Below are 27,106 nucleotides of genomic sequence, written 5' to 3'. Positions count from 1 at the left end.
AGGATGGATCTAGACTGTTCTCAGTGGTAGCAGATGACAGAACAAGGAGTAATGGTCTCAAGTTGCAATGGGGGAGGTTAGGTTGGATATTAGGAAAAACTTTTTCACTAGGAGGGTGGTGAAACACTGGAATGCGTTACCTAGGGAGGTGGTGGAATCTCCTTCCTTAGAAGTTTTTAAGGTCAGGCTTGACAAAGCCCTGGCTGGGATGATTTAATTGGGATCGGTCCTGCTTTGAGCAGGGGGTTGGACTAGATGACCTCCTGAGGTCCCTTCCAACCCTGATATTCTATGATTCTATGAATGATAATACAGAATATGGGAATGAAGACCTATCGAAATGAGTATATAAAAAGGGAATTCACCACATCTAAAATGAAAGAAAGCCTTAAAGAGCTTATTGCACTGAAATCAGGGAGATGAAATAATTTCTCTCCCAGAATACTGAAAGAACGGATACATGAGATTTCTAGTCCAATAGCAAGGATTTTTAATGCATCTATCTATTCGGGGGTGGTACCAAAATGATTAAAGAATAGAATCATAGAACTGGAAGGGACCTCGAGAGGTCATCTAGTCCAATCCCCTGCACTCATGGCAGGACTAATTATCTAGACCATCCCTGACAGGTGTTTGTCTAACCTGCTCTTAAAAGTCTCCCATGATGGAGATTCCACAACCTCCCTAGGCAATTTATTCCAGTGCTTAACCACCCTGACAGTTAGGAAGCTTTTCCTAAGTCCAACCTAAACCTCCCCTGCTGCAATTTAAGCCAATTGATTCTTGTCCTTCTTGAAATCCATTGTCTTTATTGTGCTGTTCTCCCTCCTACCATGCCTCAGAATCATGAACTCTATCATTTCATGATCACTTTCACCCAAGCTGCCTTCCACTTTCAAATTCTCAACCAGTTCATCCCTATTTGTCAAAATCAAATCTAGAACAGCCTCTCCCCTGCAGGTGTCTCCACTTTCTGAAATAAAAATGGTCTCCAATACATTCCGAGAACGTATTTGATAATCTGTGCCCTGCTGTGTTGTTTTCCCAACAGATGTCTGGGTAGCTGAAGTCCCCCATCACCAGCAAGTCCTGTGCTTTGGATGCTTTTGTTACCTGTTTAAAAAAGATCTCATCCACCTATTCTCCCTGGTTAGGTGGTCTGTAGTAGACCCCATCATGACATCACCCTAATAGCTAACGTCAGACCTATATTTAAGAGAGGGGGAGAAACAGGTGATCCAGGCAGTAACAGACCTGTTAGTCTGACCTCAGTAGCATGCAAGGCGTTAGAACAAATTTGGAAGCAAAGAATAATTAAATTCACTGAGGTAAATGGAAAAGAGGATTCAGTGCAACATGGATTTACCAAAGGTAGATCCTATCAGACTAATATTCTTCTTTAAGAAAATAACTGATTTTTTTTTACATAGGGGAAATATAGCAGATCTAATACACTTGGACTTTGGTAAAGCATTTGACATAATATCACATGGGAAAATATTTAACTAGAGAAAATGGGGATTAGTACAAGAATTGTAAGGTGGATAAGAAACTGGCTAAACGGGAGGACACAACAGGTTGTGTTAAGAGGTACACTGTGGAACTAGAGGGAGGTTCCTAATGGAATTCCTCAAGAATCAGTCTCAGGACGAATCTTATTTAATATTTGCATTAATAATGTCACAAAAAGTAGGCTAATTAAATTTGCTGACGATACAGAGTGGGAAGATACTGTCAATACACAGGAGGATCGAAATATGTACAGGAACAACTGGATGAATAGTACTAAGTGCACAATCATGCACTTAGGGTCTAATAAGAAGAATTTACACTGTGGGACTCATCAGCTGGAAGCAACAGAAAAGGAGAGAAGCCTGGGTGTTTTGGTCGATGATAGGAGGACTATGAATCACTAATACAATGCAGCTGCACAAAAGGCAAATGCAATCCTAGGACATGTTAGGCTAGACATTTCCAGGATAGATAAAGTATTAATGCCATTGCACAAGGCATTGGTAAGACCTCATTTGGAATACTGTGTACAATTCTGGCCACTCATGTTCATGAAAAGATTAATTTAAACTGGAACAAATGCCTCAAAGAGCTCGTAGTATGGTCAGGACAATGGGGGGGACCTATCATATGACAGGAAGGATAAGTTGCCTGGAGCGTCCCTTCTGGTTCATGTCAAATGTTCCTAAAATCTCATGCTTTGCGGCCTCCGCCAGTTACCTGCAGGGGTCAGGAAGAATCCCCCTCCAACGCAGCGGGGGGGAGGGTTGTCCCCTTCCGCTGAAGCATCAGAGATGGCCACAGCTGGAGGTGAGACATTGGACGCTGTGGGACGGTGCTCTGAGGTAGCACCGAGCATTCTCTCTCTCCTGTGCTTGTGATACAGAGGGCTTGATATATACAGCTCAGACTAGATGATCTTGTGGTCTTTTCTGGCCTTAAATTCTATGACTCTGAAGTCTTTAAGATAGGGTTAGAATTGTAATTTCAATTTTTTTTTTAAGTGAAAAATGTCTGTCATGTACAACCGTAACTACCCTCCACAGATCATCATCATCAGGATTTGAACCAAGAACTTTGAGCACTGTAGCACAGACCTCTACCACTTCAGCTGACAGAGTAATTACAGTCCTAGAACACACAAGGAGCTGACTGAGGAGATATCCGAGCCATTAGCGATGATCCTCTAAAAATCATGGAAAACAGGAGAGATTCCAGAAGACTGGAAAAGGGCAAATGTAGTGCCTATCTCTAAAAAGGGAAATAAGGACAACCCAGGGAATTACAGACCAGTCAGCTTAACTTCTGTACCCAGAAAGATAATGAAGCAAATAATTAAGCAATCACCTAAAAGATAATAAGGTAATAAATAACAGCCAGCATGGATTTGTCAGGAACAAATCCTGTCAAACCAACCTAAAACCTGTCAAAACTAACCTTCTTTGACAGAGTAACAAGCCTTGTGGATGGGGGGGAAGCAGTATATGTAGTATACCTTGACTTTAGTAAAGCTTTGGATACGGTCTTGTATGACCTCATAAACAAACTAGGGAATTACAACCTAGATGGACATACTATAAGGTGGGTACATAACTACTCACTGGAAACAGTTTTCCAACCAGTTATCAGTGGTTCACAGTCAAGCTGGAAGGGTATATCGAATGGTGTCCCACAAGGATCAGTTCTGGATCCGGTTCTGTTCAATATCTTGATCAATCATTCAGATCAGTGGTCACCAACCAGTCGATCGCAATAGTCGATACTAGAGAATCTCCCAGTTGATCGCAATTACCAGCAGCACAGCATAGACTCCCTGCCCACCCCGACCCCAAGCCGCTCCCGGAAGCGGCCAGTGCAGCCCCAGGGGGCAGGGGTCTCCCTCCACACGCTCCCATTGGCCAGGAGAGCTGCACGGGTGGAGCCTACAGAGAGGGGCGGTGCATGGAGCCACATGCCCCCCACACCTCCCCAGGGGCAGGATGGCCCCTTACGAGAGCGGTGTGAGGCTGGGGTAGGCAGGGAACCTGCCTTAGCCTCGTTGCACCCACTGCCGACCGGGAGCCGCCAGAGGTAAGTGCTGCCCGGCAGGAGGCTGCACCCCCATCCCTGAGCCCCAGTCCTGGAGCCAGAACCCTATACCCCCTCATGCACCCCTAACCACACCCTGAGCCCCCTCCCGGAGCCAGCACCCCAAACCCCCTCCTGCTCCCTAACCCTGAGCCCCCTCCCAGAGCCAGGACCCCATACCCCCTTCTGCACCCCAACCCCTGCTCCAGCCCTGACCTCCCTCCCAGAGCCCGCACCCTGAACCCCAACACTCTGCCCCAGCCCGGAGTCCCTTCCTGCACCCAAACTTCCTCCTAGAGCTTACATCCCTCACCCCATCCTGCATCCCAAAGCCCTGCCCCAGGCTCAGCCCAGAGCCCCCTCCCACACTGCGAACCCCTTGGCCCCAGCCCAGAGCCCGCACCCACTCCCGAACCCCAGCCCGATGAAAGTGAGTGAGGGTGAGGGAGGGGGAGAGTGAGCAACGGAGATGGGGGAGGAGATAGAGTGAGCAGGGCGGGGTGGGGCTTTGGGGAGGGGGAGGGGCCTCGGGGAAGGGGCGTGGTAGATCCTGGGTTACCCTTAGATTCAAAAATGTGATCTTGGGCATAAAAGGGTTGGAGACCACTGATTTAGATAATGGTATAGAGAGTACACTTATAAAGTTTGCAGACAATGCCAAGCTGGGAATGGTTGCAAGTGTTTTGGAGGACAGGATTTACATTCAAAACGATCTGGACAAACTGGAGAAATGGTCTGAAGTAAAATAGGATGAAATTCGATAAGGACAAATGCAAAGTACTGGACTTAGGAAGGAACAATCAGTTGCACACATACAAAATGGGAAATGACTGCCTAGCAAGGAGTACTGCAGAAAAAGATCTGAGGTTCATAGTGGATCACAAGCTAAATATAAGTCAATAGGATAACACCGTTGCCAAAACACAAACATCATTCTGGTCTGCATTAGCAGGAGTGTTGTAAGCAAGACACGAGCAGTAATTCTTCCGCTCTACTCCATGCGGATTAGGCCTCAGCTGGAGTATTGTGCCCACTTCTGGGCACCGCATTTCAGGAAAGACGTGTACAAATGACCCATGAGTAGGGCCCTACCAATTTCACAGCCATTAAAAACACATCACAGACCGTGAAATAAGCCCTTCCCCATGAAATCCGATCTCCCCCTACTGCTAGGAATGCTCCAGCCAGGGGGCTCCTAGCTCTGGCTGGGCTGGGGAGGGACAGGACTTGTCCATCCCCTGCACAGCCACGCTCAGGAGGAGCTCAGACCCACCTCCACCTCTGGGAACCTCCTGCGGCTGCAGAAAGCTCCTCATTGCTGCCTTCAGAGTCCAGCTCTGAAGGCAGCACAGAAGTGTGGGTGGCAATCCTGTGACCCCCCCTATGACAGGTTTGCAACCCCTCCACAATCCCCTTTTGGGTCGGGACACCTAGAGTTACAACACTGTGAAATTTCAGATTTAAACATCTGAAAACATGAAATTTACCAATTTTCAAATCCTATGACAGTGAAATTTACCATAATGTACTGTGAATTTGGTAAGGCCCTACCTATGAGGGAAGATTGAAAACACTGGGTTTGTTTAGTCTGGAAAAGAGAAGACAGAGGGGACATGATAACAGTTTTCAAGTACATAGTAGGTTACTACAAGAAGGAGACAGAAAAACTGTTCTTCTTAACCTCTGAGGATAGGACAAGAAGCAATGGGCTTAAATTGCAGCAAGGGTGATTTAAGTTGGACATTAGGAAAAACTTACTGTCAGGGTGGTTAAGCATTGGGATAAATTGCCCGGGGAGGCTGTGGAATCTCCATCATTATAGATTTTTAAGAGCAGGGTAGACAAACGCCTGTCAGAGATGGTCTAGACAATACTTAGTCCTGTCTTGAGTGCAGGGGACTGAACTAGATGACCTCTCGAGGTCCATTCCAGTCTACAATTCTATTGTTAGTTGACAGCAGCAGTAAGTTGCTATCTTCTGTAAACCAGACAAGACTAGTGGCAGACAACCCTTGAACAATGGGTTACATATGGAGAAATAGCAACAGACTACATACCTAAACATACATTTAGCAGGTTCTTTCTGAGAGGCAATGTGGCTAACTGGTTATGACCTGAGCCTGCCATATCTGAGACATGAGTTCTATTTCTAGCCCGGACAGACATTTCAGTTACTCCTTCAGTAAAATATGAGTGCTTGCTTGCCTCCCAGGGTAAGGATGTGAGGCCTTGCTCAGTAATATGGCTTGTGAAATGCACAGAATTACCACCACTATTATTATTAATCATGTTTATTATGGTAGTGCCTAGGGCCCAACCAAGAACAGGGCTTCATTAAGCTAGGTCCTGTACAAACATAATAGTAGACGATCTCTGCCCTGAAGAGCTTACAATCTAAACAGACTAGTCAACAGAAGAGTTGAGGTTCATAGTGTTTTGGCTTCCAGGCCAGTGCACCTTCCCCAGGCCGCATATGGTATTTTGATGAAGCCATACAGCAGAGCCCTACAGCAGAACTGGGATCCCAAAGGTCCTACAGGACATAGATTCATAGTTAAGGTCAAAAGGGACCATTATCATCATCTAGTCTGACCTCCTGCACAATGCAGGCCACAGAATCTCACCCACCCACTCCTGCAATAAACCTCTTACCTATGTCTGAGCTATTTAAGTCCTCAAATCATGGTTTAAAGACTTCAAGGTGCAGAGAATCCTCCAGCAAGTGACCTGTGCCCCATGCTACAGAGGAACGCAAAAAAAACCCCAAGGCCTCTTCCAATCTGCCCTGGAGGAAAATTCCTTCCCGACCCCAAATATGGCGATCAGCTGAACCCTGAGCACGTGGACAAGATTCACCAGCCAGATACCAGGAAAGACTTCTCTGTAGTAACTCAGACATGTTGCCATAATAGCAGGAGCAGGTAAAACGTACTTTGTTGGGGGTGGGATTGGGGGCAGGGGGGAAGACAGACAGACTGTGGTAATTAGTTGGAAAACACTTTAAAAATTGTAAAACTTAAATTTAAGTGAGGGATAGAAAGAGATTTCATGTCTAACAGACAAAGTATTTTTACACAGTTTAAATAAGATTTGTTCTATTCTTTTAGTAGTAAAAATTGTGTCTGAATTCTGTTTATATACATAAAAAATATATTAACCAACTGTGGGTTGGTTGGTTTTTTTAGTAGCACAGTGGAATATTTTTATTTCCCCCCGTCATAAATATAAAGGGAAGGGCAAACACCTTTAAAATCCTTCCTGGCCAGAGGAAAAACCCTTTCACCTGTAAAGGGTTAAGAAGCTAGGATAACCTCGCTGGCACCTGACCAAAATGACCAGTGAGGAGACAAGATACTTTCAAAGCTGGAGGGGGTAGGGGAAACAAAGGTTCTCTCTATCTATGTGATGCTTTTGCCAGGAACAGAAAAGGAAAGTAATCTACCTAGATATGCGTTAGATTCTGTCTTGTTTAAATGGCTGATAAAATAAGTTGTGCTGAATGGAATGGATATTCCTGTTTTTGTGTCTTTTTGTAACTTAAGGTTTTGCCTAGAGGGATTCTCTATGTTTTGAATCTGATTACCCTGTAAGGTATTTACCATCCTGATTTTACAGAGATGATTCTTTTACTTTTTCTTCAATTAAAATTCTTTTTAAGAACCTGATCGCTTTTTCATTGTTCTTAAGATCCAAGGGTTTGGGTCTGTGTTCACCTATGCAAATTGGTGAGGGTTTTTATCAAGCCTTCCCCAGGAAAGGGGGTGTAGGGTTTGGGAGGATTTTGGGGGGAAAGACGTTTCCAAGCGGGCTCTTTCCCTGTTATATATTTGTTAGACGCTTGGTGGTGGCAGCAATAAAGTCCAAGGGCAAAAGATAAAATAGTTTGTACCTTGGGGAAGTTTTAACCTAAGCTGGTAAAAATAAGCTTAGGGGGGTTTTCATGCAGGTCCCCACATCTGTACCCTAGAGTTCAGAGTGGGGAAGGAATCTTGACACGCCCCCTACTGTTCTTGTCAACTGCTGGAAATGGCCCACCTTGATTATCACTACAAAAGGTTCCCCCGGCTCTCCTGCTGGTAATAGCTCACCTTTCCTGATCACTCTTGCCACAGTCTGTATGGTAATACCCATTGTTGCATGTTCTCTGTGTATATAAATCTCCCCACTGTATTTTCCACTGTATGCATCCGATGAAGTGAGCTGTAGCTCACGAAAGCTTATGCTCAAATAAATTTGTTAGTCTCTAAGGTGCCACAAGTACTCCTGTTCTTTTTATGGTGGAATTTGTCTTTCTTGAGAGATCTAAGGTGGAAACAGGATAAAAATGCAAGAAAGATTGCGGGAGTAGGACTTGCATGCAAGACAGGAGCAGTATTAAAAAAATAGTCCTGCACAGGGCTCTACCATACAGCATTTGAAATAAGCCTCTAACAAATTCTACTGTACACGTGCAAATAATCATTTTCTGTGATTTATAACTAATCTAGATGGATTTTCACAAGGACCAAAAAACAAAAAAAAACACATTTAACCTCAGGGTCTATAAAGAGGGGAAGGCTCCAGGCAAGGATGGTCTGACAGCAGAAGTGCTTAAGGCGGGTGGTCAGGAACTTTGGAAAGCTCTCACCCAAAGGTTCAGCCACTACCTGGAAATCCAGAAGATACCATCCACTTGGAAAGAGTACAATACCATCTTGCTGCATAAGAAAGGCAATCAAGAAAATCTAAAGAACTATCACCAGATCTGCCTGCTTTCGCATATCTATAAGTTGTTCACTAAAATAATAAATCGACTGTCGCGAAACCTGGATGAACAGCAACCTAGAGAGCAGGCTGGCTTTCGAAGGAATTACAGCATGATAGACCACATCTTCACTCTAAACCAACTACTAGAGCGTTCAAGGGAATACAAGTTCCCTTTGTGTATTGCCTTCGTGGACTACGAGAAGGCGTTCAACAGCATAGAAACTAACACTGTTCTTGAAGCACTTTCAGAACAGGGCATGAGCGCAAAATATATCACATTACTAAAGGAAGCAAACTCTAGCTGCAGCACGCACATATCACTCTTCAATACTCCCCTCCGAATCCCCATCGAGAAAGGTGTGAAACAAGGAGATACAGTTTCACCAAAACTATTCACAGCCTGTCTTGAATTGTTTTGTCGATAAGCAGACTTGAAAGGCGGGATTAATATCAACAGCGAGAGGCTAAACCATCTCAGGTTCGCAGATGACATAGTGCTGATAGCTGAAAACACAGCCCAGCTTGAGAGAATGCTTAAAGAACTGAAGCCGAAAAGTAGTCAAGTCAGATTAAAAATGAACTGGTTGAAAACAAAATACATGAGATCAGATATTCTGCCAAGAACCCAAATAACTCGTGGAGGAGAGCAGATCCAAAAGGTTGATAAATACGTTTATTTGGGTAAGGAAGTCAACATGCGCCACAATCAGAAAGGCAAACTGTCACACAGAAAAAAAGCTGGATGGTGCTATTCAATGACATCAAGGACATCCTCCAAGGAAAGATCAGCAAAACAACTCATGCGAATCTTTTTAACTCGACCGTGCTTCCAGCAATGTTATATGGCAGCGAAACATGGTCACTGACAAAGACTGAAGAACTTCAACTGTCTGTCACACAGAGGGCAATGGAACGAATATTTTTGGGCATTTCGCTCCGTGATCACAACCCCATTGAAATAATTAGGCAGCAGTCTGGAGTGCGAGACGTTGTTGAAAGCAGGCTCAGCAAAATGCAGTGGACGGGACAACTCAGCGACAACAGATGGACTGCAGCTATATCCAAGTGGTATCCGCGAGAACAGAAACGGCCAGCAGTCAGCCTCCAAAAGAGATGGGATGACTTCCTAACAAGGAGATATGGACAAGCATGGCGAAGGATGGCCAGAGCGAGAGAAGATTGGAAGACATGTTGTGATTGGCTCAGTCTCAACTGATGAAGGACCGACAGTCTACGCTACATCTACACTATTCCCCTGCCAAATTTCAAGATCCTGCTACAAACCCCTAAGGTGCTAGTGCTCTTCAAAAAATGGTTGAAAAACTTGGTTAACAGTAGAGGAATAATACACCTGCCAATCTTGTTCTCCAAAATAGCTACATCATTTTTATTAACACTCTCCAGAAAAATTCAACTTGTGGCAGAGACCAAGAATGGAAAGTTTCAACATGAACTGTAGATGTTTGGCAAAGTTTTAAACTGGAAACAGGGGTAGTAAAAGGAAGAGTTAGGCAACTTTAATAACTGTTGTCATTAACAGCTCCACCTATAATAAAGGGGATTTAAGTAGGAGTAACTGGGACAAGATTAAGAAAAAAAATTAGCATTTAATTTGAGGAAAATCTTCCTGACAGTGAGATATATGAGGCTGGAAAACACAGTCTCCTGACAACAGTGGTGGAATCCCAGTTTCTTGCCACATTTAAAACTTGATTAAACAGTTATTATTTGTATTGTGTTAGCACCTACACAGGTCAGGGCCTCACTGTGCTAAGGACCATAGAAACACACAAAGACAGTCCCTGCTCCAAGGCACTTACAAGATATTAGCAAATTTACAATAGGGCTCAACTCTACAGCTCCTCCTGGGAGAGGACTTAAGTGTTTCATCCAGTTTTTTTATGACTATTATTAGTAAACATTTACACTGGAAAAGCATCCAGCAGCCCCACTCAGGATCAAGACTTCCTTGTGCTGGGTGCTATACAAAGACATGCTCCCTTGCCTTTAGGAATTTACAATCTAATAAGATGTGGACTATAAACAGTTTGCTACTTAAAATCACCCTCATCTTCATCTCATCCTAGCCGTTACTATCAGCTGATTTCTTATAGGAGTCACAGACACATTGGGTTTTGAGGAGGGATTTAAAAATGAATCAGTTCAGGGAGAAAGTTCCCTGAGTTAGGGAACAAGGAGCAGAGACATTTGTGAGAAAAGGTGACAAACAAGTGGATGAGGCTGTGACTAACTTCAGTGATTCACCTGTAATCTGGAGAAGGGTACTCTCTCCCCATTCATAAAGTGCTTTGGGATCTGTGCACCAAAGCTCTATAGAAGGGTAAAATATATACGTCAGAACCTAATTTACATGAAAAACTCTTTCTAAGAGACACCTCCTGAGAGTAGGAGAAGCACTATCCAGCTTCCCATGGAAAGCAGTCACTGATGGCAGCCAGTAAACAGACACAGAGAAATCAGAGATGGAGATGACAATCACCTAGCCCCTCTCACTCTACCAAGCACACATTTACTAGGATGGCTTTTTTTCCAGTCTTAAGTGTCCCAAGTGACGGAGTTTCCATCATTTTCCCTTGGACACTGTCCCCAACACATACAATACCTTGCCAGGCCGGAATTCCGGGAACAGCTCGGTAACACTCGGCAGCTGTTTGGTGGCATCTCGCTGCATTATTCCTGCAAGAGGCAGTGTCAGTTTCCCTTCCTTGGATTCTGCCTGCCTTGCATCTTGGGGTCCCATCTCTGACTCAGAATCAGAAGAACTGCTGAAATCCGCCTTCTCAGAGGTAGCAGAGGACGGAGCAATGATGGAGGGCAGAATGATACCATCTCCATCTTCAGATACTACAATAGAACAAGTATCTTATGAACAAGTTTCCTTTCTTGGTCCCCAGCACTACCCCTTTACTCCACAAGCATTGTTTCCTGATCTTAAAATATGCTGAATCTAAGGGCTTGGCTGCACTTGCAAGTTAGAGCGCATTAAAGCGGCCCCAGGCACCCTCATTCCCCACCCGTCCACACTGGCAAGGCACTTAGAGCGCCTGGACTCTGCAGCTGGAGTGCTCCTGATAATCCTCCTCCACAAGAAGCATAAAGCTTGCTGCGCCCCGGCTGAAACACCTGGGCATCAGTGTGACCGAGGTGTTGAATTACTGCACTGTGATCGGCCTCCGGAAACGTCCCATAATTCCCTGAAGTCAAGTGACCACTCTTGTCTCTGTTTTGAACTCGGCTGTAGGAATGCAGATATCCCCTTTCAAAGCTCCATTTCTGACATCCGGCTGCTTATCTGCTCTGGGACAAACCAACCATTACTGTGGAATGCTGTGTGTGAGAGAGAGAGTGGAGGGGGGGAAGGGGGGGTCTGCTGCTGTCTGAACTTACAAGACAGTATGCTGACACACACTCAGCACCCCAAAACCCACTCTCTCCCCCCCCCACATACACACAACACACTCCCTGTCACTCTCCACACGTTCCCCCCCCATTTGAAAAGCATGTTGCAGCCACTTGAACGCTGGGATAGCTACCGCAATGCACTGCTCTTTGTGGCGTTGCAAGAGCTGCTTATGTGGCCACGCCAGTGCACTTGAATCTGACAGTGTAAACACACAGCAGCATTTTCCCTGCTGCGGTCTCCGAAGGCTGGTTTAACTCCCAGAGCTCTATATCTGCAAGTGTAGCCATGCCCTAAGCCTCCATGTTTTATAGTTATTGATTCCTGTTCCAGTTTAGCCTTTCAGTGCATCCCTAGATCACCTCTGCAACTCACAGTCCCCGCTGAGAGAAGGCAAAACAGAGAAGCAGGTGAACGTCACAGGTTGGTTTGATTATGAATCTTAACATTACTGTTGAAAGTGTTAACATCTTTTACTCTATATTTTATATAAAAGCCAGTTACTCCTAAGCAGCGCTACTTCTTTGCATAATTGGCCTTCAGATCCAGTCTGCAGGATGGATCTTTGACAAGATCCCAAACATGCTACAGTATAAAGCCACTGCACAGAAATGCTTGAATCCTTGATTTGTCACATCCTGTCATCCCAAAACTCCTAGATTCTTCCCACAAGTTTCAGACAGAAAATGAGAGTCCTTACTCACCAGGGGCTGTTGCATCTTTTTCATCGTCTCTCTTTACTGGAGGTGGAGGTGGCGGCGGCATCAGCTTAGAATCAATATCTTCGCAGTCGGCATCATAATCATCCTCATCTTCATCTAACCAGTCAAAAGGAGACAATCACCTTCAGAACATGTGACCATACTGGATCAGACCAATGGTCCATTCAGCCCAGTATCGTGTCTCTGGCAGTGGCCAGTGCCAGATGCTTCAGAGGGAATGAACGGAACACGGCAATCATCAAGTAATCCATTCCCAGTCATCCAGTCCCAGCTCTGGCACTTGGCGTTTAGGGACATCCGGTACCTGAGGTTGCATCCCTTACCATTTTGGCTAACAGTCATTGATGGATCTATCCTCCATTAACTTATTTATCTTTATTAAAAAAAATAATAAAAATTAAAAAAATCCACTTTCAAGGATACCCAGACACTCCTACCCCAATACCACAACTAGGGTATCTCACCTCCACCCCAAACCACAGAAAGGACCCTGTCTCAGCATTAACTTATTACAAATACCTTTCCAGTTTCTCAAATAGATCACCCAAAGCTGCCCCAACGGTGGTTTCCCTGCACTCAACGGCTTACAAAATCAGGGCTTAAAATGTGGATGAGTAGGGGAGCATGAAAACTGATGAGAGAAACATGAAAATTCAGAACAGAAACCCTAGATTACTGCAACATTCCTAATTTCCTGCTCCTGACTGACAGGAGAGGAGGTGGAAAGTTCCTTTAGGAGACAGGCAGCAGATTCATCAATTGCACTAGCAATAACACAGGGGAAAAAAAACTGCAGATGTTTACAATTCTGTATCCTACAGACAGAGATCTCCTATATTAGTCCTCATTGGAGGAGCATAAAGGCCAGCCTCACCCCTCCTTATAACCTGTGAAAGTGAAAGTCGTGGTAGAACTTGGATGAAGATGCCTCCTCATGAGCAGCTGCCATTAAACAGAATGCTAGGGAAGGGAGATGGGGAGAAACAGAGGAGGGGTGTCATTGGTTTGGGTAATCCTCCAAGGGAATGGGCCTTAGCCCCCTCCTGTGACTAACTGATTTCCCCCCAGGAGATAGGTCTGAGACCAGGAATCATGTAACAGCCTGTGGCCTACCCTGTCCTTAGATCAAAGGCCAACCAACAACTCACTTTACAGGAACACCTGCGAGAAGGAGGTAGGATATTGCAGAAGACCCTGGGTCAGGGAAAACAATCTGGTTTATCTATAGAAATTATGATGAGCTGTTTTGCTTCAGAAAAATAAACCCAGCCCCTAAAGAAAGGGACTGAAATTTCACCACCCTCATGTACGTTATTTGATGTGTAGGCCATTTATTTGCCCCACTGGCTTACATGAGGTTCGTGAAGCAGGCAAAGAACATGGCAGGAAAACGATGATTACAGAAGGATCACTCTCAACAACAGCAGCAAAAGCCAATCCTCCCCACAGAGACGTACCATTAACTGTTAATCATTTTGTCTGTGTGTACTCCTACCACCGCCAATTACCTGGTCTTCGAATTGGCTGAAGGGTGCCCATTGCCTGCCTGTATCTGCGACTCTCATCTTCAGCCACCTCATTAATATCTGAGTAATCAACAGCATCCTCTGTGCTCTTAACCCAGCCTGAGGAGGAGGAAAGACTTGTCATACAACAAAATCATATCCCAACATGTACTCACCACATCTTACCTCATCCCATCTTAGTCTATCCTGACTTCTCCATCCGCCTACCCCCTCCTTCCTGCTGTAACTTCTTTCCACCCCCTTCTATACTCTATTTTACTGGAGGAGCAAATACAACCCCTGTATTAAGGTTACCTAATGTTTTCTATTCTAAAAAGGTCTGGTCTTTCTTCCCTTCCCCTGCCCCCAAGAGCTCCAACACCTTCATGGTTTGCAGCAAGACTCTGAAATCTGGAAGGTGGATCATTGGGGTCAGGGAAGTGCCAGTCTCATGGAAATCTGTTCAGATTTGGCAAAGTTACAAGCTGCTGAGACAGGCCCTTTGACCCAGAGGTAAGTACACCACCTGGGAACCAGACCATGAGTCCTAATTGAATGTCTTCTACTGATGAACGTTCGTAATTCTGTACTTTCACAACTGTATCAAGCAAAGCACCATATCCCATTGGGGGGTTACAGAAGCTATTACTATTGCAAAAACAAATCCTATTAACTGCCACACTGCCTCTCAGAAATAACTTATCATATCTTTGTCCTCTGCTACGCTGTCTGTAAAATAAGTCTACTCATTTATAAATAACTCACTGTTTCATTGTGTTACGTACACTCCTATGAACAGCCTTCTACTGCTGGCAGCTAATGTAATTAAACTGCAGTCAAGGAGTCTATGCTGCAGTCTGAGTGATGATTCACACCCGGCTGATAATGCATGATGGAGTGTTGCTATAGTTGCAAATAATTTGTTTTCAAATCTTTTCCAAAAATAAATTAATTAAATTAAATTAAGAACTCTTAAAAGAATGTTAGTGAGGTTGCAAAAGTCAAGCTCGTGAAAGTTAAGAAATGCCAGAACTAAGGCTGCTCTCAAAACCTTGATGTTGCCCCCTTTTGTATATGCACGATACAGTCTTTAATTACACGATCACTTTTTCCACACAATTCCCGACTCATTTAGCATGGAGGGTGCTCGGGGCACGAACGAGGGCTGTGTAGTGAATGATGCTGTGTCAGTAGGACACCAGCTTCACTTGCTCTTGAAGTTGAAAGGGGTATAGAGAATAAGGCAGATGACTAGGAAGAGAAAGGACAATCTCCACCCAAAATTGGGTCTGTTACCATTTGTGAGATACTAACCACTACAGTAATGAGCAGTACAGAAGAGCCAATAGTGAATTTCATAATTCTATATTCAGTGCAGCATTTGGATAGTGTGCAATAAATAAGCGCCAGAGCCACGTATTGAATGATAGAAAGCAATACTGAACAACTGCCTCATTCACTGAGCTATGTTCCATCCTGGGGGAAAAGTGGAACATGTACAGAAAAGAAAAACAAATTATCTGATCACGTCATTAAAAATCACCACAATGCTCATGTACAAGAGACAGACTTAAGACTGAACAGGCATCCTTAATTCTGGCATTTCAACTTTCAAACACTTTACTTTGCAACCTTCATATTCTTTTAACGTAAGTTTTTTGTATTAAACAAAATTAAATCCCACAAACAGTGAGCGGGGAACTTTACAGATAGGTATAAAGGCAGGGATCCCTGGCCCTATGAGCAGACAATCTATAGACAACATGTATAAAGGCAATGGAAAGCAATTGGGCAGTGAGATTTACCCAAGTTTACAAAGCTAGGGCAATACCTTAACCCTGAACAACAGCAAATTGTCTAATGATAAGATGAGGTTTGTACAAAGATATTGGCAGGGTAGACTCTGGCCCTTATGTTGGAATTATTTCTTTTCTTATTAAAGTTACTGCTGCACTGAGCATCACTCAGTGAGAAAAAGACATTTCAAGTATTCTCAGAACCAGTGCTATTTCTGTCCTTTATTTATTTGTATTACAGTAGACTGCAGTACACAATGTTGTTTAGCTACACTGGTCCCAGGATACTAGAGAGACAAGGTGGATGAGGCAACATTTTATTGGACCAATTTCTAGAGAGAGACAAGCTTTCAAGCTTACACAAAGCTCTTCAGGTCTGGGGAACTAACTCAGGTACATCTACACTACAGCACTTAGCTCTAGCACTTATGGTGGAGACACTCTAAGTCAGTGGTTCTCAACTGATTACGAACTATGGGCCCCAACCCTTGCTGCACAGGGAGGCTGGCTGCCAGCCAGCCCGACTCGGACTGCAGAGCTTGTGGGGCCAAGTGGCTTCCCCGACCGCCGCCACACTGGGCGGGCCAGCAGTCCGGACCCCGACCCCTCCAGGGCAGCCCAGACCCCAAACCCGTCGCACCAGGGCAGCCCAGACACTCCCATGCTGGGCAGCTGGGAACCTGGAACCCCAGGCACACAGACAGACTTTAGAACATAGCTAAGCTGGGCCACAGCTCTGTGCTAATTGGGCCACATGCGACCGCGGGCTGAGAATCGCTGCTCTAAGCTGATGGGAGAGAGATCTCCCATCGGCTTAATAATGCTTGCCTCCGCAAGAGGCAGTAGCTATGGGCTAGTCTACACTGGCAACGTTAAAGCGCTACCACAACAGCGTTTTAACACGGCTTGTGCAGTCGCGGCACAGCGTTGGGAGAGAGCTCTCCCCAAGCTCTAAAAAAACCCACTTCCATGAGAGACGTAGCTCCCAGTGCTGGTGTACTGTTCACACTGGCGCTTTACAGCGCTGAAACTTGCAGAGCTCAGGGGCTTGTTTTTTCACATCCCTGAGTGAGAAAGTTGAAGCGCTGTAAAGTGCCAGTGTAGACAAGCCCTAAGTCAGTGGGAGAAGCTCTCCCACTGACATAGCACTGTCTACACTGGTGCTTAGGTCGGTATAATTTACATTGCTCAGGGGTGTGGATTATTCACATCTCTGAGCGACGTAAGTTATACCAAAGTAACCTGTAGTGTAGACAAGGTTTCAGTGCCATTGCTAAACACAAGGTCTGAACAGACTGTTTAGCTTAAGTAGTTAACACACATTTCAAGGTACCACTCAAGGTGAAGCGGCCCATTAATACCCTTCCAGTCGTAGGAAGGAAAGGGTGGATAGCAGCTATGGGGATTGTTAGTGGGTTACAGACTGTTGTAATAAGCCATAAATCCAGTATCTGTATTCAATCCATGATTTTTAGTGTCTAGTAGAGTAATGCATTTAAGTGCCCTGATTCATCTTTTGAAAGTGTTGTGCAGGTTTCCTTTGAGGAAGAGGACCAACACATCAGATATAGACTAATCTGTGAAAATCAGTAACCCACTCCCATGGGCATAGTAGTGTCTTCACTAAAATGCTACAGCAGCTGTAGCACTGTATGTGAAGACAAGCCCTGACTCCCCTGAGTTAGTTTCCCAGACCTGGAGAAGAGTTCTGTGTAAATTCGAAAGCTTTTCTCTCTCACCAACAGAAGCTGTTGCAATAAAATAAGTTACCTCACCCACCTTGTCTCTCCAGAACATTACAGTGGCACCTAGAAACTTCAATTGAGGATCACAGCCCTATTGCGCTATACGATGTGCAAAACAAGTAATGAAGACAATAGATCAATGGATCAATAGGTTTTACAATTTAAATAAGTCCAAGATGCAACGGTGAAGTGGAGACACACAACTGAGTAGGAAGACAAGGTCATAATAAATTGGAATATTAAGTAGTATATATTTGTTAAATAGATGCCTCCATGCTGGTTTGGTTGTTTTAAAGACTGAACAAGAGACCATAATGATTCACTAAACATGCAAATATACAATAGTGCACCACAGTTACCTTCTCAAGTACAACTGTTAGGCTTAGGTATTAATACATTAGTGATGCAACTAGGACAGTTCATGCCTCATAGTTACTGCCTCCGCCTTCCTGCAGATTGGCAGATATCAAAATGCGGCTAGAGCGTCAACAATGAAATTACGGTTTCCGTTTCAGTAAGAAGAGCTAGAAATGCACCGTTACTCTTTAAAGAGAGGTTTCAGAGGAGCAGCCGTGTTCGGCTGTATTTGCAAAGAGAACAGGAGGACTTGTGGCACCTCAGAGGCTAACCCATTCCTTTGAGCAGAAGCTTTCGTGAGCTACGGCGCACTTCGGCTTCATGCTCAAATGAACGCGCTAGTCTCTAGGGTGCCACAAGTCCTCCTGCTCTCGTTAAGAAAACCCTTCGATGCGATAACATTCGACTGGGCTGCGGTAGCTACAACCGATCCAGCCCAGACCTGAACGGGTGTTCGGGCCTCACCCTCCTCATCCAGCTGGGCTCCGTCAGTCTCCGCAGCGTCCTCCTCGCTGGCCGTGATCTCGGTGATCAGGTTGCCCAGCCCCAAGGCGCCCAAACCGGCTAAATGCTTCTTGGATTCCTGGAAGAGCGGAAGACAGGACCGGCCGTTAGCGGCCCCGCGCCGCGAGGGGTGGCGCCCGGGGAGCACCAGGGCTACGTTCCCGCCGCGGCGAGAGGGGCCCGGGCGCGGCCAGCCGGGGCGCCTGCGGGCAGGCGGAGCCCAGCGGCCCCAGGGCCCCGCGCCTCACCTTGTCCAAGACGCTCTCCCCCTCCAGCTGCCCCGCCTCGTTGATGTTCCCGAAGAGGAAGCCGGCCAGGGAGAAGGGCCCGGCGCGGCCCCCCTCCGCCTCCTCCTCGCTCTCCGAGTCCGACATCTCTCCCGCCTCGGCCCGAGACGCGACCCGGAAGCAGAAGCGGGGCGCGAGCGCCGCCGGGTCACGCCTGCGGAGAGCACCATAGAGAGCGCGCGGCGAGAGCGTCCGCTCGGAGGGGCGGGGCCGGCGCTGCCGGGGCGACAGACTCGGTCCAGCCCGCCGCCGGCTGCCGGGGGAGACGACGGCAAGGATCGGCGCTCGGCCAGCGGCCCGCCGGCGGTCGCTTGAGCGGGTCTAGTAAAGACCCCCAGGTCGACAGCGGCTCGCTCGCCAGTCCCCCTGCCCTGCCCGCAACGAGAGGAGTGTCTCCCGTCGGCCCCCGCCGTGTGGACCCGGGTAGCTGGCGTGACCACGGCAGTGTAGACATAGGCTCAGCCCCAGCTGGGGCCAGCTGCGGGGCGCCTCAGTGCCCGGCCGGACCCGTCGGGCCGGGTGGTGTCAGCGAGCGGGGCTCTCGGGCCCGCTCACGCGAGCACCCCCAGTACAGACTTCCGAAAAACAACGGTCTCTAGGTGCTCCCACCGGCCCGCCAGCCGCTGGTTGCAGCTACAGCTGGTCGGGCTCAGGACCACTCCACAGCAGAGCCTTACCGTCTCTAGGCCCTGGTCTACCCACGGGGTTAGGTCACATCCAGCGCGTTAGGTCGATTTCAGAATGACTGCATCCACACAACCACCCCCATTCCCTCGACCTAACAGGCTCTTCAAATTGACTTCTGTACTCCTCCCCAGCGAGGGCAGTAATGCTAAAATCTACCTTCCTGGGTTGAATTTGGGGTAGTGTGGACGCAAATCGACAGTATTGGCCTCCGGGAGCTATCGAGAGTGCTCCAATGTGACCATTCTGGCCAGGACTTTGAACTCCAATACACTAGCCAGGTACACAGGAAAAGCCCTGGGAAATTTTGAATTTCATCTCCTGTTTGGTCAGTGAGGCAAGCTCAGCAGCACAGGTGACCCTGCAGTCCCCCTAGGATCACAAATTAACTCCAGCATGGACCAAAAGGGAGACACTGGATCTGATTGCTGTATGGGGAGAAGAATCTGTGCAGGTTGAACTCTGATCAAAAAGAAGAAATGCTAATATATATGCCAAAATCGCACAGGGCATGGTGGAGAGAGGCTACAACAGGGGCACACAGCAGTGCCGTGTGAAAGTTAAGGAGCTCAGGCAAGCCTATCAAAAGACAAAGGAGGCAAACGGTCGCTCTGGGTCAGAGCCCCATACATGCCGCTTCTATGATCAGCTGCATGACATTCTAAGGGGGGGACCGTACCACTACCCGAGGACACCTGCAAGGGGAGAGTCTCACGCAACAGGGAGGAGGATTTTGTGGAGGAGGAGAAGGTAAGTGGTGAATCTGCTCTTTTTGGCAGCCAGAACCTTTTCATCACACTGGAGCTAATACCTTCCCAAGGCCGGTCCCTGCCCCTGAAGCCAGAGAAGGCAGCTCTGGTGAGTGCATACGTGCAACTACAGTACAGGGTTTAAAAGCAATAGTGTTTTATTTGCCCTGAAGAATTGGGATGCATTCACGGGCAGTACAGCTACTGGAAAAGTCTGTTAACGTGTCTGTGGATGGAGTGGGAATCCTCCAGGGACATCTCCATGAAGCTCTCTTGGAGGTACTCTGAAAGCCCTTGCAGGTTTCTAGGGAGGGCTGCCTAAGCCTTATTTCATCCTGCACACTTTACCATGTGAAGGCAGTAGCAAGTAGTCTGGAATCATTGCAGCACAAACCATGGCAACGAATGGTCCTGGGTTTGGTCGCATTCAAGTAACATTGTCTATATCTTTTTGCGTTAGCCTCAGGGGAGCGATATCATTCATGATCACCTGGTTGAAATAGGGGAATTTTTGTAAGGGAACAGTAAAAGGATCCCATTCATGCTGGGTTATTTGCACTTGGCTAAAAGGGATCATTGCAGGGAATAGCCACACGGCAGAGGGAGGGGATCATCCCAGAGAATAGCCACGCCATGGGGGGGGGGGGGAGAGGAGGTGTGTGCTGCACATCCACCTGAAAACCACAGCCCCTCTTTTTAAATGTGAAACCCAACTGGCATTGCTTGCTCTGGGAAAGGATGACGCTGCAGTTTGAAACCATTCCCACGTGTTATGAAGGCATAAGAAGCCAACCCCACGTACCAAAAGGCTTACCATGGCTGCCTGGAAACCAAATTCTGTTGCCCGGCTGTTTGTGATGTATTACCATACCGACAAGCACTCAATATAAAAGACAAAATGTGACTTTGTACCTAAAGCACATATGTTGTGAATTGCTTGATGCACTGTGAAAGTCTCCCTTTTGTTCTCAAATGTATCATCTTAAATTTTACTCTCCCTTTTTATCTCCCCCCAGCTGCAAATGTTTCTATGCTCCCCCATCAGCTCCGTCCCTGAGGTTATCGCAGATTAGAAGGCGGGAAAAAAAACACATTCACGATTACATGTTTTCTGAGCTCATGCAGTCCTCCCGCACTGATAGGGCACAGCTTAATGCATGGAGGCATTCAGTGGCAGAGGCCAGGAAAGCATTAAGTAAGTGCAAAGAGCCGAGGCAGGAGGAAATGCTGAGGCTAATGGGGGAGCAAACGGACATGATGAAGCATCTGTTGGAACTGCAGGAAAGCCAACAAGAGCACAGACCCCTGCTGCATCCATTGTATAACTGCCTGCCCTCCTCCAAGTTCCATATCCTCCTCACCCAGACACCCAAGAATGGGGGGGGTGGGGGAGGCTTCAGGCACCCAGCCACTTCACTCCGGAGGCTAGCCCAAGCAACAGAAGGCTGTAATTCAAACAATTTTGATTTGTAATGTGGCTACAATAAGCAATGTGGCCTTGTCCTTCCCTCCTCCTGAACCCCACCCCACACAGGCTACCTTGTGAGTTCTCACTTTTTTTTTTTAATTAGTTAAGAAAGAAAGAAAAGTTTCAAAACAATAGTTACTTTATGTCCTTTGCTAGCTATGGTCAAAGGATGGAGGGTGGTTGGCTTACAGGGAATTAAAATCAACAAAACAGGGTGGGTTTGTAGCAAGGAGAAACACTCACAACCTTCACCCCGTAGCCTGGCCAGTCATGAAACTAGTTTTCAAAGCCTCTCTAATGTGCAGCGCTCCTAGCTGTGCTTTTCTAGTCGCCTTTGTGTCAGCTTGGCAATTTTGAGCAGCCAATTTGCCTCAACCTCCCACCCCGCCATAAATGTCTCCCCCTTACTCTCACAGATATTATGGAGCACACAGCAAGCAGCAATAACAGTGGGAATGGTGGTTGCGCTGATGTCTAACCTAGTCAGCAAACAGCACCAGCGAGCTTTTAAACGTCCAAAGGCACATTCTGCCACCATTCTGCACTTGATCAGCCTATAGTTTAACTGCTCCTTAGTACTGGCCAGGGTGCCTGTGTGTGGCTTCATGAGCCATGGGAGCAAGAGGTAGGCTGGGTCCCCAAGGATAACTATTGGCATTTCAACATCCCCAATGGTAATTTTCTGGTCTGGGAAGTAAGTCCCTTCTTGCAACTGCTCGAACAGCCCAGAGTTCCTAAAAATGCGAGCATCATGCACTTTTCCCAGCCATCCCACTTTGATGTCGGTAAAATGTCCCTTGTGATCCACCAGTGCTGGCAGCACTATCAAGAAGTGCCCCTTGCAGTTTAGGTACTGGTTGGCAAGGTGGTCCGGTGCCAAGTTAGGGATATGCATTCCATCTATCACCCCACCACCGTTTGGGAAATGTGCAGGTCATACTTGATGGCTTTGCTGCAAGGGGTTCCCTGAGTCACTACCCTTGATAGGAGAACGTCTTGGATCACAGCAGTCCCCACAGTAGACTTGCCCACTCCAAACTGATTCCCAACTGACCGGTAGCAGTCAGGCGTTGCAAGCTTCCACAGGGCTATCACTACTCGCTTCTCAACTGTCAGGGCAGCTGTCATCTTGATATTCCTGCGCTTCAGAGCAGGGAAAAGCAACTCACAAAAGTTCAAGGAAAGTGGCCTTACGCATGCGAAAGTTTCGCAACCACTGAATCATCCCATACCTGCAACACTATGTGGTCCCACCAGTCTGTGCTTATTTGCCAGGCCCAGAATCGGCATTCCACTGTATCAACCAGCCCCACTGCCTCCATGATGTCTCAATTGCCACAGCCCGTGCTTTCAGGAATGTCTGTGTCCATGCCCTCATCACAATCGTCCTCGTGCTGGCGTCTCTTAACCTGGTTCTGCACATACTCCAGGATAATGTGTGAGGTGTTTACAATGCTCTCAACAGCAGTCCTGAGCTGAGCGGGCCCCATGCTTGCCGTGGTATGGCATCTGCATGGGTAACCTAGGAAAAAAGGCACAAAACGATTCTGTTGCTTTCAGAGGGAGGGAGGGAGGGAAGGGCAACTGATGACATGTACCCAAAACCACCCGTGACAATGTTTTTGCCCCATCAGGCATTGGGAGCTTAACCCAGAATTCCAATGGGCAGTGGAGACTGCGGGAACTGTGGGATAGCTACCCACAGTGCATCGCTCCGTAAGTCGATGCTAGCCATAGTATTGAGGACACACTCTGCCAACTTAATGCGCTTAGTGGGCACATACACAATTGACTGTATAAAATTGATTTTTTAAAAATAGACTTCTACTCTACCTAATTTCGTAGTGTAGACATACCCCTAGGGGTAAGTGTCCTCCTATGTACAAAGCTATAGCTAAATACCTACTTACCTCCCAGGGGCATTTTAATTAGAGCTCTCAGGCAATTAATATTTTTAATCGCAATTAATCATGCTGTTATCCAAAAAATATTTAAATAAAGGGTATTTTATTGTTTTTTACATTTTCAAATATATTTCAGTCAAAATACAGAATACAAAGTGTACAGTGCTCTATTTTGTTACAAATATTTGTACCGTAAAAAAAACCAGCATTTTTTAAGTCACCTAATACAAGTACTATAGTGAAATCTTTTTATCATGAAAGTTAATTCTACATTTGTAAGTTCAAAAAAACCTGCATTCAAAAATAAAACAATGTAAAACTTCAGAGCCTACAAGTCCACTCAGTCCTACTTGTTGTTCAGCCAATAGCTCAGACAAACAAGTTTGTTTACATTTTCAGAAGATAATGCTTAACTGCTTCTTGTTCACAGTGTCACCTGAAAGTGAGAACAGGCATTTGCATGGCACTGCTGCAATCAGCATTGCAAGATATTTACATGCCAGATGCGATAAAAACTCATATGTCCCTTCATGCTTCAACCACCATTCCAGAGGACATGCGTCCATGTCGATGATGGGTTCTGCTTGATAACGATCCAGAGCAGAGCGGACTGACGTGTTCATTTTCATCATCTGAGTTAGATGCCACTAGCAGTTGGTTGATTTTCTCTTTTGGTGGTTTGTGTTCTGTAGTTTCCACATCAGAATGTTGCTCTTTTAAGACATGAAAGCATGCTCCACACCTCATCCATCTCAGATTTTGGAAAGCACTTCAGATTCTTAAATCTTGGGTCAAGTGCTGTAGCTATCTTTAGAAACTTCACATTGGAATCTTCTTTGCATTTTGTCAAATTTGCAGTGAAAGTGTTCTTAAAATGAACACAATGTGCTGGGTCATCATCCGAGACTGCTATAACATGAAATATGTGGCAGAATGTGGGTAAAACAGAATAGGAGATACACAGTTCTCCCCGAAGGAGTTCGGTCACAAATGTAATTAACGCATTATTTTTTTTTTTTAACAAGCATCCTCAGCATGGAAGCGTGTCCTCTGGAACGATGGCCGAAGCATGAAGAGGCATATGAGTCTTTAGCACATCTGGCACGTAAATAACTTGTGACACCAGCTACAACAGTGCCATGCGAACGCATGTTCTCACTTTCAGGTGACACTAATTAAGAAGTGGGCAGCATTATCTTTCATAAACATAAACAAGCTTGTTTGCATTAGCAATTGGCTGAACAAGAGGTAGGACTGAGTGGACTTGTAGACTCTAAAGTTTTACACTGTTTTGTTTTTGAGTACAGTTATTTAACAAAAAAATCTACATTTGTAAGTTGCACTTTTGTGATAAAGAGATTGCACTACAGTACTTGTATGAGGTGAACTGAAAAATACTATTTCTTTTGTTTATTTTTACAGTGCAAATATTAGTAATCAAAATATAAAGTGAGCACTGTACACTTTATATTGTGTTGTAATTGAAATAGATGTATTTGAAAATGTAGAAAAACATCCAAAAATATTTAATAAATTTCAATTGGTATTCTATTAACAGTGGATTAATCACGATTTTAATTGTGATTAATTTTTTTTAGTTAATCACATGATTTAACTGCAATTAATCAACAGCCCTAATTGCAATGTAGCAGTGCTGTGCGTTTGCAATATCAAGCACTCAAAGTTAGAAAACAGGCAAACAGAGGGCACCTTTATGCATTGTGATAGTCTTTAATTATATATTATTTCCACAGGACTCCTGCTTCATTCAGTGCACACCTAGTGAGCAGTAGTCAACATTTTGTTTTATCCTCATTGTTCGAGATGTAGCGCGCGCACACACACACACACACACCCCTCACCATATTTCCGGCGCTGAAGTAGTTAGTTTCCTTCTGAGCTTTTCTATGGCATTTATACTACTAGTAGCTGGCACTTTCACCAACTCTCAAAAGTACTTTACAAAAGGAGGAGATCAGCATCTCGTACTTCATAATCAGAAGCTGACTACACTACCACTTTTGTCGATCAAGGGTGTGGGGAAAAAAAAAAAACAACACATCCCTGACCAACAAATTTCTGGTGTGGACAGTGCAGTCGGCAGGAGACACTCTCCTGTCAACATAGCTAACCCCGCTCATTGGGGGTGGTTTAATTATGCCGGCAGGACAGCTCTTTCCTGCTGGCAAAGAGCAGCTACACAGGGGACCTTTACAGCAGGACAGCTGTGCCGCTATAAGGTCCGTATGTAGCCTTGTTAACTTATCTTCATAATATTCCTGTGAAGTGAAAGGATGGTATTATCCCCATTTTACAGATGGGAAACTAAAGCATAGTGGATATGCTTCTAATAATTTTAGGTTCCTCATATGGGATAACTAGCACCTGATTTAGCACATTACTTTAGCAAAGCTCCCAGTAACTTCAGTTATAGCTTTAAGTTCAGCATTTCTGAAAATCAGAGCTCAAGGTATCCCATCATAGCATTCAGGAATTAATTAGTGACCCCCTGTGAAAAGTTTGGTTTAAATGATTTGCCTAACATTAGGAACTCTATATTATAGCAGAGGCAGGAATAAAAATCAGTTTTCCAAGGTGGTATTCAGTTGCCTTAACCAGAAGACCATCCATTCCCTTCCTGTGATCCCCTGTCCCGGTGCTACAAATAGTACATACCTTCCATCTTCTGCAACAAATGAAGCAGCATCCTACAGGCAACATCCTCCTTTAATACATAATCCCAATTCATCCCCACAGTAGGTTGAGCCTGTGCACTGAATGAATTAGGGGTCACATGGAAAAAATATGTGATCATGTAATTCAAGACTATCAATGCAGATGCACAAGGTGACCAAATTAAAGTTTTCACCACCCCCATTTCCCTCACCAGCTTCCAGTCTTTCCACACACATTTGGGCTCCCTGTTTGTCTCTTTGCCTGATCAGTTCCAGCCTCCCACTTCCTCTCCTGCCCTGGCCCAGTTACTCCAAGTTTCCTCCCACTCCCCCAACTCCTTGTCTCAGCCTATTCTTTTCCATCCCCTCTGGTCTCGCTTTTATCCTCTCTGCCTCCCCTTCCTTCTTTAGTTTGGCTGGGTGACAGGAGGTGCAGGTGTTTCCTGTATTCTCACTGCTCTCAATTTCAGTGTCCAGCCCACTCAAAAGCAGTTGTCAGACTTTCCCTGTAAAGGCTGCTCCTCTTTGAAACTGCACACATGGGCTGTCCTGTGCAATCTGGTCACACATAACAGCTGTGAAGGGATACAGTATGTCCAGTGAGGACAGAACCTTCAGAGATTGGCCAAACATAAGTGGATTTTCACAGGAATGGCAAAAGGCACATCCCTGACACAAAGTCCACCCCTTGCCAAATTTCAAATCTCTGGTCCAAAGCATGGGGTCATCAGAATATTTTAACATAAGCAAAACCTTCCCTGCTGCCCTGCCCCCGCCTCATTCTCAAAACAGCTGAACAGTTCTGGCTAAAATTTTCCAAAAAACTTCAGACATCTGGCGTACAAAATTTCACACAAAATGGTTACAGGAGTGCTATAATAGTTATTCACATGTGGAAACAGGATTTTAGTGGGAATTATCTTGCATCTTTATAGTAAAGAGACATCAGATTCACACAGTTTAC

The 27,106-nt window shown here is 45.7% G+C and overlaps 1 protein-coding gene across 4 annotated transcripts in view; it reads right to left on the bottom strand.

Moving 5' to 3' along the window:
- TAF1 (TATA-box binding protein associated factor 1) overlaps positions 1-18,764 on the bottom strand; it is a 140,077-nt gene extending 121,313 nt beyond the window's left edge. For all 4 annotated transcript variants that reach the window (XM_084639995.1, XM_084639996.1, XM_084639997.1 and 1 more), the window contains exons 1-5: positions 18,624-18,764; positions 18,337-18,454; positions 13,977-14,093; positions 12,451-12,564; positions 10,949-11,190 (exon numbers count right to left, since the gene is read on the bottom strand). In XM_084639995.1, coding sequence (XP_084496121.1) covers positions 10,949-11,190; positions 12,451-12,564; positions 13,977-14,093; positions 18,337-18,454; positions 18,624-18,749 — 717 coding nt within the window. In that variant the 5' untranslated portion in view covers positions 18,750-18,764. The remainder of the gene's footprint in view (positions 1-10,948; positions 11,191-12,450; positions 12,565-13,976; positions 14,094-18,336; positions 18,455-18,623) is intronic.
- Between the last annotated feature and the right edge of the window lie 8,342 nt (positions 18,765-27,106).

The sequence above is a fragment of the Lepidochelys olivacea genome (genome assembly GCF_965140295.1).
Source record: "Lepidochelys olivacea isolate rLepOli2 genome assembly, chromosome: 9".
Lineage (NCBI taxonomy): Eukaryota > Metazoa > Chordata > Testudines > Cheloniidae > Lepidochelys > Lepidochelys olivacea.
Note: the sequence above shows the minus strand (reverse complement) of the source record. Positions and strands in the feature narration are given on the sequence as shown.